Source organism: Ptychodera flava, chromosome 8, assembly GCF_041260155.1.
Source record: "Ptychodera flava strain L36383 chromosome 8, AS_Pfla_20210202, whole genome shotgun sequence".
Lineage (NCBI taxonomy): Eukaryota > Metazoa > Hemichordata > Enteropneusta > Ptychoderidae > Ptychodera > Ptychodera flava.
The window spans coordinates 27374065-27387645 of record NC_091935.1 but is presented as its reverse complement, the minus strand read 5'-3'; the positions used below and the strand labels follow the sequence as shown (position 1 = coordinate 27387645).

The 13581-nt window shown below is 36.2% G+C and overlaps 1 protein-coding gene across 2 annotated transcripts in view; it reads left to right on the top strand.

Annotated features, from left to right (window-relative positions):
• LOC139138927 (FYN-binding protein 1-like) overlaps positions 1–12930 on the top strand; it is a 32936-nt gene extending 20006 nt beyond the window's left edge. The window contains exons 5-11 of one of the 2 annotated variants that reach the window (XM_070707546.1): positions 2489–2562; positions 3010–3074; positions 5227–5313; positions 7614–7851; positions 8295–8460; positions 9400–9483; positions 10048–12930. In XM_070707546.1, the coding sequence (XP_070563647.1) occupies positions 2489–2562; positions 3010–3074; positions 5227–5313; positions 7614–7851; positions 8295–8460; positions 9400–9483; positions 10048–10091 (758 nt within the window). In that variant the 3' untranslated portion in view covers positions 10092–12930. The remainder of the gene's footprint in view (positions 1–2488; positions 2563–3009; positions 3075–5226; positions 5314–7613; positions 7852–8294; positions 8461–9399; positions 9484–10047) is intronic. The other variant, XM_070707547.1, reaches the window with a different exon arrangement.
• The last annotated feature ends 651 nt before the right edge of the window (positions 12931–13581 follow it).

Genomic DNA, 13581 nt, shown 5'->3' with positions numbered 1-13581 from the left:
TTTTCAAAAACTTTTAAATTTCTCTCAAACTGACTTTGCGCTGCTATCGAATTTCTTCAACGATGACGTTGAAGGTGTGACTTCTGCAACTTCATCAACCGCTAGAAAATACGACCCACTGCCTTCGCTTCCACCAATGCTGCCAATGCTACAAGGTTTCCAAAAGTTTTTGAAATTTTGTATTTGTCATTGTGCTGGCTCAAAGTGGTGGCTTGTGTCGTGGCACTGTCTGTACTGTCTGTCATACTGTCTTTTATGTGTGTCTGGCTTTCTATGTGTCTTTGTAGGATTTTGTTTCATTGACATTGCAAACTAATTTGCCAGGTGGCATTATAGTCTGGCTCTCTGTTTAGAGCTAGAAAGAGATTTAAATTTGAATGCGTTGTATTTGCCATATTTTGCCATTATTATTTGAATAAAAAGTGATAATTTACATAATTTGTGTAATAAAGAACAGCATTCAGGAAAGGCATCTCTGCATGAAGGTAGAATGTGCCTCAGGGACAGAAATCTGGGCCATCAAATTTTATCAATTTTCTTCTGACCTACCACTTGTGCGGGCTCATTTTGAAGCTCTTGGTGAAAGAAAAGTTTTCACCGTCTTAGTTTTTCGAAAATCGAAAATTTTATTTTTTCCCATAGAGTTAACACAGGAATGGCGGCCATTTTGAAGTTCAAATATCGAGAAATAGCAAGTTATTTGTTTCTCTAGTACCAAAGTTTGTACGGTGATCCCTGATTTTTATTCTTGTTTGGTAAGAGAATGGTTGAAAGTTTCACTGAGGAAAGTTTGAGCAAAAGTTTAAGTGTTTCACTTTTGAGGCGCATACTACCTTAAGTATACAGTTGATCAGTACATTAACCGATATATGTATCAGTACATGTGGTTGAAACAGGGCTGTAAATTTGGCGGTCATATCCTGTTCATCTATGGCTTCTGGGAATATACCGAGTGAATCTAACCATTTACTGTTTAGCTCAACTGCTTCCAGCAGTATCATAACAAACTTGTTGACATACAAGACAAAACATTAGTTATAAAATCACTAAATGTTTGCACTACAGGTCCTATTATGCACATATTTACGGTAGTGTTGATGGCGGCCACATGACATTTGAGGGCAATCTGAGTTAAAATTAATGAAGCATATACAATATGAAAATTTAAAGGCATTAGTGACAACAATCATAGACCCTAAAGGATGTATGCAACAATGAATATCCTGTAATGCAGCTTGCATATTGAATGGCATATTTACATATGTGGCTTGATTTGCAAATTAAGTTTATCTTCACTGAATATATCCTGAGAGGTTGACTAATGCTTGAAACATATTTCAAAATATGACGATATATGCACAAAGTTTTGCATGAAAGGTTGTAGATGTGCAAATTCAATCATAATGAGATTTATACATGGTGTCATGAACATTCCTAAGTCACACACCATGCATCTTGTGAGTCTGACCACGGTCCGTGGACCGTGGTCTGACCTTGCAGAAGGACAGCATTTACGCGACCAAGGTCTGCTGGCTTTTATGGTTACATGGTTAGCTGCAACAGCTAGTACCGGTATATCTTATTTTGTACAGCAGCTGTAATAATGATTTTTCCAAACTTTCTTTGCAATATTCCCGCTTTGTCAGCAAACTCACCGCTAGCGCTTATATGCATGATGTGATCATAGCATGCTCTACATTACAATTGCCTACTTTGTAAATTACACAGCTTCTGAACTACTAGTAAAGGTTTCATAAAATAAGCCCAAGAAAGACAAGAATTCATTAATTTATTGTCAGGATAAATATTATCTGTAAAACTATACATGTCAATGTTTGCAGGGCAGTTTGTTTCATATTTGATGTCTTTTCACAACACTTTATCAGTCATATAATACAATCTTCCTGTTGACTTATTTGGTCAAATGGGTCATTCCACTGCAGAATGGGGATGACCAGGTCAATAAAGTTGCTCATTAGCAGAGTGCCCTCTCAGTCAAATTGACATAGTACGAGTACCTCAAGAGAATTCTTTCAAAAATTTACAAAGTACTTGCAATTACTATTTGGATGACTCTCTATAATTTGAAGAAATTCATCAACTATCTGAAAGCCACCAGAAATTGTAGACACTTAAAAAGTTAGGGATTGCACTGGTCAGTGTGTTGATTTTCTTCCAGCATGACTGCATTTAGCCTTTAACCATGCCTGCCCATCTTATCGCACAGGACAAAGTGGTAAATCATATCATGTTTCTCTCTGAACTTCCCCCAAGCACAATATGTGAGGCATTTTTCTTCAATAACTTTTCCTGTTTATTTTTAGGCATATTCCTTCCTCATACTGTGGAAGAGTCTAGCCTTTCCGTTACATTGCCGCAAACTATGTCAATACTTTATATTAGAGTGTTGTGAAGAAAAGATATTTATTTATTTATTTATTTATTTATTTATTTATTTATTTATTTACTTATTTATTTATTTATCTAGCATCAGCTAGAACAGTTAGCCCCATTCCCACAGAGGAAGAAGAAGGAGAAATATATGATGATGTGTCAGAAGGGGTGAGTATTTTAGAACACTAAATTCAAGTGTATGTTTCGCTTGAAATGTTTTTAGCACATTGAACAATCGCAATTTGCAAATTCAGTGTTCAACCTGTTCACCCCATTCCCTTTATAGAACAGACCCACAATCACCATTGATAACAATAGGTTTGGGTCAAACCATGTCAGCCCTCGCGCACACAGTCCCATATTTGGGCTTTAATATCTATTTCTGAACCGTGACATTCCATGAAGGCAAATACTTGTATTTCAAAATGCTGTAAAGAGAAGAAAAAGAAGAAAACGTAGTTGTTTTCTGGAAACAAAAGTAATGAAAGTATGAAAGTATCAAATGTACACAGTATCCTAATGAGATAAATTAGTTTCACATATTCCAGTTGCTGGTGACATCAAGATGCTAAAATCCAGTTTTTAGTACTTTTTATATTGTGTGATTTATTGCAGGAAAATCAGGAAGAAGGTGAAATGGAGGATATCTATGAAACGTTTGATGACATGCCAGCCAAGGGGTGAGAACTTCTTGTTTTGGTTTTGTGTGTTGCTTTTTAGTGTGTATGTTGACAGATGCCCATTCGTGCATGCACATATTATGTGTACTATGAGAGAATAGACATGTTTTATATGTAATATTCCAGTCGTTTTGGTTGTATATTTGTGTTTTGACGTACATGTGGAGGAATTTGTATGTGTAGTCTTGTTTCTCTCTGTGTTTCTGAGTATATGAGGACATAATACGACATGAGGGAAATGAATGCGTGATCCTAGTGTGTCTGTTGATTTAAGGTAGTATGCGTCTCGAAAGTGAAAGGCTTAAACTTTTGCTCAAACTTTTCTCAAGGAGTACTTCAACCATTATTTTTCAAAATCAAGAATAAAAACTTGGGGTCACCATGCAAATTTTGGTTCTAGAGATACAAATTACCTAAGATTTACCTGTAGTTGAAATTCAAAATGGCCACCATCCTTGAGTTAACTCTATGGAGAAAAGTAAAATTTTCAATTTTTGAAAAACTAAGACGATAAAAAGTTGTTGTACACCAAGAGCTTTAAATTGAACCCCCACAAGTGGTAGATCAGAAAAGAATTGTAAAAGTTTGAGAGTCCGAATATCTGTGCCCTAGGCGCGTCTGACAGATTTGTCTGTGTGTACACCTCTTTGACCTTGTCTCTGTGCTGGAAAAGAGTTTGTCTTTTTGAGGGTCAGATGCACAATCTATTTTATGGTGAGTTTTACCTGGATGGACATCAGAATAACAGCACATACTTGTATGTGATCATTCTATTGCTGTATTTCAGATGATATGTACGTTCATGTCAATTTATGGAAATGGCTTTATTCTGATAAAGTTAGAAAGACGATACGTGCAAATGTGGCCAAAAAAGAGTACGTATGGCGGATTGCCTTTGTTCAGTGAATTCCATCAAGGGTACTTTAAATTTCTGTGGCCACCACATGTATATTGCAACAAAACTGTGATGAAATTAACAAAATTATCTGATTGACATGCCAGGGTTGTGTTCCTGAAATGTAGGTGAGGTACTTGAACAGTTAATGTACACTATATTTTGTAAGAAACAAATGTTGGTGTTTTTATTTTTCTCAGCCCATAATTTTATCAATAAACTAGCAAGTTGTGCCCTTGATATATAGAATACAGTGAACACTATGCATTATAAACATCAGTACATTTGACAGATGTTCAGATTACAGATGTTGATGTCAATTCAGTGTCTACCAGTGTCAGGTTTGAAATAAGCACTTGTATCTGCTCTACCTCGAAGGACAGTAGTTTGCAGGATTGTCTCTGATGAGAGATTTCAGTGCCGTGTTTTGTCTGGAGACGACCAGTGCGCCATACTGAAAAGCTTGTTTCATGCGATTTTAACAATCCACTGTTAGAAACTACTTTGCCAGGGGAGATGGGGGCTCAAAGTGGAGTTTTGTCCGTATGTTATCAGAGCGTTTTTGTGGCAACCCATCATACTCAAAGAGATGCGTCGCGTTATGATGCCACGCTCTTGATGCCTCTTCCGTGAAAACTCATTGAATCAAATGAAAATTGCACATTTTACCAATGCGACAGACTGTGGTAGATTGATCATAATATTACCAATGCGACAGACATGTGGTAGATAGGATTAAAGCAACTCTTTTGACTCAATTTCTCAGTTTGAAAAAAAAGAGATTCATTGGTTACCCTATCTATCTGTGACATCTATGAACTTCTTTTGCTTTTTCTCCATGCTTCAAATGTAAGCCAATACTTTGTTGCCTAAAGCATACAGAGCTCACTATTCAATGCTGAAGACAAGATAAAATAACAGAAATATGTGTATGAGACTGGTGTTGCTTTGACAATACAAAAAAAATGATGATTTTGCCAATTTTTTTCTCACAAAAGACGAGTAGTCAGTTGCATCAAGAAGAAGCTGGACATATTTTCAGTTCAGATAACTTTTGCCAGATAATGCATATCATTAACATAGCATTTTTTTCTAGATTTCCAACATAATGCAGAACCAAACATGAAACCTGGTTCCTTTACATGCTACTCTCATCGATAATGATATCATGGAATCCATAAAAAATTTCAGTGCATAACAATATTTTGTAAACTTACAAAGCATTGTGATTTTTTTTTCTATTTTGCTTGCATCCAGATTGTCGACATTAGATGCAGATGCCATATCCCGTGACTCTATTGAGTCCGTTAACAGCAGCATTGCCACTGACTCATCCAGCCAAAGGTTGGATTTTGATCGATAAGTTTAATGACATGGCTTAAATCTCCTGTGTCTGCACAATTCATAACATTAATACAAATTTTTGACTTACAAACAATTATTTATAATTTCCTATGTTACCTAATACATGAATATATAAATATATGAATATACTTGCACATGTTTTTCGCGCTTTGCTTTACAGTTAAGCTACCCTCTGCTATTAACTGCATACTTACCTGTGAATGCTATTTCACTACAATCCTTTAACTTCCTGTTTGTACTTATGCATCTGCTCTGTACGCTTCACAGACTGCTACACTGTGTTCTCCAAGCCAATATGGCATCAGGTCCAATATGTGACATAGTTAAGGGTTACATCACACATATTGCCTGATATCATAGAAGGCCCGGTGTATATCACCCCACCATTACACGCACCGGTTTCAAGCGATGGGTCAATATCAAAAGTCTGTTACAGATCGCTTGAGTAATATATTAAAGGCATCTATGGCTGTACGCTTGATGTATCACCATCGAAGGTGTATACAGCAGATTATTGCACACCATGATATGAAGTCACATTTATCACAAGGAAGGGATATATTGCCTGCTTAGCTGTATGGGATGCATTTCTCACACGTGAAAATATCTCATACCTGGTGAAGATTTCATCTGCAGCCAACGGAAGGTATCAGGGTATCAGTGTTCCTATCAGCTGGAGTGTGAAACACACCTGGTGCTGGCATGTCAGACCATCTGGTTTTATATTGCATTGTGGTGTACATGCAACTATGATCCATGCATTGCAGCACACAGTTGGAACACTGGCATGTTGGTATTACAAGATCACTTCACATTAAGGGTCGTATGGCAGGGGTAATATATTATATATATTGCCCTTTTGTGTGCTTTACATCATCTGAATGGTGTCTGCCAAGACTCTAAACTTGATACATAAGGCACATGATCAAGTGCGCAATGTAACAATATCACAAATTTTTGTTCACGTAATAGTCCACTATCACTATGGTTGTTACTGTCCTCCCTCTGTAGTACTACCGGTACTGTCTCTGAGTAAATTCTGAATTTCCTCAGGATCATAACTTCACCTTTTTTGACCTGATTCTCTGTGTACTTTGGGTAATTTCACCCCTCTTGAATGACAAGAATCTAGAAACCTGAAAGACCATGTGTATGCTCGTATCAACATCATCAAGTTGACCTGCCAGCTTGAGATCAGTTAAAGTCAAACATCAAGTGTATCATATCGATAGATCAATTTTTTAATTCTCTTCATATAGCAGTGAATTTCCTCAATGATAAATGCAAATAATGGAAAAAAGTGACATCACTTAAAAAGTAAGTTTGTTTCTGTGAATTATTAGCCACACAGAACAAGGAGAGACATGACTTATTCTGGCATAGCAGTTGATGACTTGATACCCAATAGCGGCACACGTTGTCTATCAGGTGACCTAGGTCATTCATACTTCACGTTGAGGTTGTTGTCACTAACAACTTGGTTCTATGTTGTAAATCCCAGTAACTGTGACTTGTTTGTGAATTTTTTCAGTATTATTTCTACATGTATCAAGTTCTGTCCTGAGGCATGTTGAAATACTGACTATTTGACATGTGTTCACAGCTGTAAGCACACCATTATTTTTGGTGCTTTAACCCTTTCACCATCATGGTTTGGCCCAATGCCATTGTTTTCAATGGTGAGTGTGGACCAATCTACTGGAAAATGGGGTTAATGACCTATCGGAACAAAAAAATTCAAACATTTACAACAATTAATGCAATGGTTATCTACAGGCAGTTCTTTTGCCCATCTGTTACAGAGGGCCAATAGCCGTAACTTTTGAAGCCACTTTTGTTTTGTATGTCAAATGTAATTTCTGTTCTACTCCCCAAATCATGTTGAAACACCATTCAGTTTGTCAATACAGCATCTATACATGTAAAATGTGCCATTATTGTTTACAGTTCAATTCTAGTCTAAACTTAAATTCACTTGTCAACATTAACAATGCAGTCTACACATGTACAGGCTGAGTTGACAAGCTGAATACTATGTATATCAACATATTTGGAGAGTAGAGCAAAAAACTGTAGGTGACACAAAAACAAGGCTGTGGGAAAATCATCAAAAGTGAGTTACTGGTCCTTTCACATGCTTCAGGAAATAGCCCAAGAATCAATGACTGATTCCAGGAACAAAAGCACTGAAATAAGATGTCAAAAATCACAGTCACTGGGTCTTCAACAACAACAATGTATCTAATGCATCTGTTCTTTCCGCCCCTTCCGGTGTCCAGCATGACTAGAAGTGGTTCCCAGGAGACACTCTCCAGCACAGCTTCCAAGGATAAAGAGGACAAGGAAGCGGAAAAACAAAGACAGAAAAAGGAAAAAGAACGGAAGAAGCAGGAAGAAAAGGAAAAGAAGGAAAGGGAAAAGAAAGAAAAAGAAGAGAAACGATTGAAAGAACTCAAGGAAAAGGAAGAGAAAAAACACAAGAAGGAAGAAGAAAAACGAATAAGAAAATTGTTTAATGTATGTTTGCAATTTTCTTTTCATTTGAAATTTACAGTAAAGATTCAACAAGTTGTACTGTTAAAGGATAAATAGCTACAATCTTACACTTATCATAGACATATCATGTAATGATAATAATTATATTAAGAACATTTTATATAGATATCTGTATATTGTAAAGCATTCAAATGCATGCAAATTTAAAATTTTGTGTTATTGAAAAGGAAAAGCAGGCTTTTATAAATTTCTAATCATTTTGTGACACAGAACATGTAAATAAATAATATGGAATTTTGTCCGTTCATAATGAAATTCTAGTTCACAACTGGTTGGCTGTTTGCCAGTGATCATTTCTCTTCTGCAAGCGGAACAAGGAGAGCGCCCTCAAGGGTTAACTTTACATCAGCGAAGCTTTTGTTTTTCATGATGTTTTGGATCTCATATGTCTCCTCCTATTACAGATAAAAGGTGATGAAACTCCTGTCCTGCAAGGCAGAGCCATCCGTACTTATGGTGCTCATGACAATTCCAACCACCTACCATACCTCAAGGGTCAGTTATTGTACGTCATCCGTCTGGAAGGCAATCCAGAAGGGAAGTGGCTTGCAAAGAATGAAGAGGGAAAATGTAAGTGAAGTGGTCATACAAATGTTCCTATAAAACTTTCTATATCCATTTTTTGTGTAACAACCAGTATGTTTAATAATGCATAGGGTCCATACATTGCTAGAAAGTTCCACCCAGAAAGTCCTGGAAAAGCCCTTGAAAATGAAATTGAGTCATGAAAAGTCCTGGAAAACTTATAATCCACCTAAAATTTTCAAAAAATGGAATAATTCTCAGTCATGATATCTTGAACGCGATAGACGAAAAGTTATAAATTATTGAAGTGATGTTTGGAAAATGGTATTTTTGACCTACAATGGTCCTTGATAATTGCTGGAAAAGTCCCTGAATGTCCTTGAATTTGAAGTGACATTGACTGTATGGACTGTGAATGCAGAAGCTGTGAAAACTTTACATCTAATTCCAAAGTCAAAGTCCCATGCATTGAAGGGACCCAATCTTTCACATGGTATATCTGTTGTTTAATGTTCCTACCCATCTAATCCAAACTTGGCAAACTTGTTTTCTCCTGAATTTTAAACCCCTTGAAACAATTAGCTCTTGTTCAGTATCCTTGGGAATATTCAAACTGCAATTAAAAAAGACACCATGTATATTACCAGTATATTCATTTTCATTTTCTCGTCTTGGAAAAGAAATTCTGGCGTAGTTTTCTGAAGTCAGATGAAAGATTGGCTTTTGATTGAAAAGTCACTTATCTTCTGTAGAGCAGAGCGCCACTAACGGTCAAATTTTCTATAAATTTTAGGGAACACAAGTTGTGATGTTGGCGTCATGGTGACATTTCTACTGTTCCCTCATACGCTAGCACTTACTTACCAAGGGAAAATTACAAGAGCAAATAGTTTTCTTGCTCTCCATCCTCAACATATACCCTGAAAAGTCCTGTAAGTTTCACTTAGAGTTAATTACAGTGTTTTCGTCTTCTGGTACATACAGATGGCTACGTTGAGACAGGAGATATTGATGCTGGCAGTGATGAGACATATGACGAGGCAGAGACTGGAACAGCGGGGGATGACGGTAAGATCACAGAGAATTCATCAGTCTCCAGTCGGAAAAAACGTTTTTGTGTTAGTAAGTTAGATGATGGGTTAGTCAGTCGATGGTTTTGACAAATATTTTATTTGCCTTATTACTTTTTCACTAATGCCACACTGCAGTTTCTGTCTCAGATACCTCCTGTATGTACGTAGGAATGATGTATGTACGTATTTGTGTCTTATTTCTGTATTGAAATGTGCATATGTGAGCATTATATTCAAAAGAATGCATTGGTATGTATGTGAATGTGTATTTGTATATGTGTATATCATATGCTTGTATATGTATTGTATATGTATGCATTTATGCATGTATCATAGCGTATGGATGGTTGGATGGATGAATGGATGGGTGGTGGCTGGCTGAGTTGGTGGATGAATGGGTGGATGGATGGATGTGTGGGTGGATGGATTGATGGATGGATGGGTGGTGAAGGTAGGTAAGTAGGCTTGTAGACAAGTGTACATGTGTATTTCATTTTTTCTGGTCACCGGTGTTTTTTGGCGCCTAAATGTTATTCCTTGTCTTTTCATTGCTTTGCAGGAATCATGGAAGAAACCTATGAGTGTGTAGACACCTTAAAGTAACATTTCTAGAAGGCTCTTCAGTGCTATTCCAGATGAGAGGGTTTTTTTATTGTACAACTGCAGCAAGAAGCACACATGGTGTTAATCTTACATTGTTTCTTGGCATGTAAATTATTGATGCAATCATGTTTAGTGTAGACATTCACAATTTGTTACAACGATACTTTTTGTATTGGTGCATAATTTTTTTAACTCAGTCATTTTTCCATTGAGAAGACATCTCTGCATACCTCAGTGAGGGTGGAAAATGTTCCCAGAATTATTTCCTGGTTACTGTGCCCTAGAACCAGGATATTTGTTCAGAAGCTCATTTCACATGTGTGGGAATACATTTTGGTAGACTTCTCTTACAGTTCAAAGAGGCTGAAGTGAGAAATATTTTGTCTTGCTAAGTGGAACCAAAAGTTTTGGAATATGTGTAAGAGTATCTGTAAACTTAAAGTACTTAAGCAACAGATGCTGGGCAGATAATATGTTTTATATGCCACAGCCAATGAAATGCTTAGATTTTAAGTTTTATTATTCATCTTCCAGGGCCAAAGTTTTCTCATTCAAATTATAAACCCTTGGCTTGATTCAAATGAGACATATTAGAAGTGTAGATTTGATTATACATCTAAATTTTATTGGGGCATGTCCGATGGCAGTTTCCAAACCACTGCAATAAGTTGTATTCAGTACAACCATATATGAAACACGTCTTCAGAAATATAATGGCGTTTCTTCCAGGTGATTTTCACATGTCAGATATGAAGCAAATCCTGTTGTAGCATTTTGTGTCACAATGCAACACGTGGCCATAGTGGTTCATGTAAATACCATACAGATAAAAACGGCTACATGTAGGCCAGACAGTCACTCCCATGTGGACCATAAAATGTATCATGAAAAATTTTCATTCCTGTAGGACTTTCAGAAGGGAATCTTCATCATTTGGTAATGGCAAAAAAAACACTATTTTAGTGTGAAATGGCATCAGATAATTGAAAGGGTCATCAGATCACAACTTTCCATCTTTGAAATATTTACATGAAAGGAGGCGTCATTTTACTCAGATTTGTTTTTTTAAATTTTAAATATTAAGGAAGTTCGAACAGTCACAGTGCCTGTTGCTACAAATAATTTACTGATATTTCATGTTATTTTTTTGCTATAGATACTCTAAACGTATTCTCTTCCATTTGCTAATGCTGTTGTTGCAATCCTTAAAATGATACCTTGATTTTTTTCCACCTTGCGTCTCTATTTATGAGGGAAAGAAATCCATTGACCTGCCTCATGGTGGCGCTTTACCATTGATAAGTTTTGTTTGAGAGAATCCCATGGGGTTTTTTTTTTTTGGTCATACAACATGCTGTGTGACCAAGTATCCATGGTCAGTAAGTGACCATCCTTGATCTTTGAAATTATATTTTATGGTGTTACTGTAACCTGTGAGTGTCCAGGCTGTCTTTTTGCAGGAATTTTTTTTTTTAGGAGGGGGGTACAAAAACATCAAAGATAAATTCTGTCAGATTCTAGTGATAACGAAAGTTTATTGTCTTAATGCTACTGGCTTCCTGTATCATTATAGTCTCTACAAAAGTGTAGGTTTCTTGTGTCATCTTAACATCAACTTTTGCAGGGATAGTTTTGAAATTTTCTGAGGTAGAAGATGTGAAGCTGTTGTGTGCCTCTGCATACAAACTCCAGTGTAACCTTTTAATTAAACTCTTTGCATCTCACACATTGCCCTGTACAGATTTTGTTCAAACTTTTACAGGATGTCAGTGTATGACCTGTGATTTGTTTCATGATTCAATCCTATTTGGCCGCCACAGACAGCTGATTTGTTTCATGATTCAATCCAATATGGCTGCCAAAGACAGCTGATTTTATTGTATAGCATGTCTGGAATCAAACAGGCCCAAACTTTTTACAGAGACAATTTATAATGTTATACACGTGCTCATTGATTTGTTTTATGATACAATCCAAACAGCTGCTAGGTGGTCATGCTTTTATACATAACCTAATTCAACCTATTTTAACCTAATTCCTTGAGAGTTGTGCCAGGTCAATTTGTGCAAAAGGGATTAAACATGATAAGTGCGTATTTTTTAATCTACGAATGATATTCTAACAATGAACTAATCCACAATTACAAAAATACTGCACTATAAATAATTATTAGATCTTGTGGCAGACCTTGGATGGATCATGGATCCGAGATTTAGTCTTGTTCCTAAAAGTACTAAAAAATTGGAAATTTTATCCTTAATCATGATGGCTACTACATTCGAAACGTATATTTTAGAAAATTTAAGGTGTTAATGCTATACTCCAGAATGTATGCTTGTAAATAAATAGGTATAATCAAGAATTTATGACACATTGTGTCAGTAAAAAGAATGATAAATGGATGTCTGTATTAAATTTCAATATTTTACCTTCTTTTTTTAAATAAATTTGTATTCTTTCTTTTACAAATGTGAAATTTTCTCCATGTTGAAATACATCACAGGTAGAATTCACCTACAACGATAAGTCATACAGCGTATGACATACCAGGGTTATATTCAGCTCATTTGAGGACTCGCATATTGCAGGAACCCTGTATTTTTTTAGATCCAGATACACTCAAGGTTTGTTTTTAGAAATTTACTCTTTCAATCATTTTGTGACGGTGGTATCAAACACCACTTATACTTTTTCAACAAGTCCATTGTTGGATATTTATTAATTTTGTTGTGTTTTTTTTTTATTATTTGTACAAAGACTGTTAGCAAGGCATCATGTACACCATTGCAGATGATGCTGTCATTAGTCAGACAATAAAATTACTGAATAAAAATATCAAGTCTGTTTGTGTCGTGTTTGAATAATGCCAGTGGCATGTGAATTAGGCTTACCCCTATTAACCAGGGTCTGTAAATTCGCAGGATTTCAGGGGTGTACTTTGATGGTATATGTGTGTAGGTATGAGTCTGTGTGCAAGGAAAACAAAATTCAGTTCCTGTCACAGGTTTGTGTCCACAAAACTCAAATACAGTGATGTTCTTACTTCAGTGAATGAGGGGCCATGGCTAAAGCTCTGTCATAACCATGTGTTATATTTTGATTGCACAAACCCTGCCACTTTCTGCAGACGGCCTGTCTCTCACCCAGGAGCGAAACTTTCTTGGCATAAGCTTGTGTGTGTTTCTGATATGTTGGAAATAGTAGAGGTAATTTCGTTTCTTTGTTATTTTCTCCTTTATGTCAGGTTTGTATAATTTCAGATTTAAACCATCCACCTCATCTATTTATAGAAATTGAGGGAAATGATATTAGCAACCTTGGCTTTTATTTCCAGAACCCCATTGATCTTACGTAGAGCGCCCTCTACTGGCTGTGAATATCTGTTCTGACCTGCCATCACCGAAGGTTAATTATGATTAAAAAACATAATTTTAAGAAAATGCAGTAATATTTGACTTATTTACACCTATATTGATATTCTTCCCCTGTC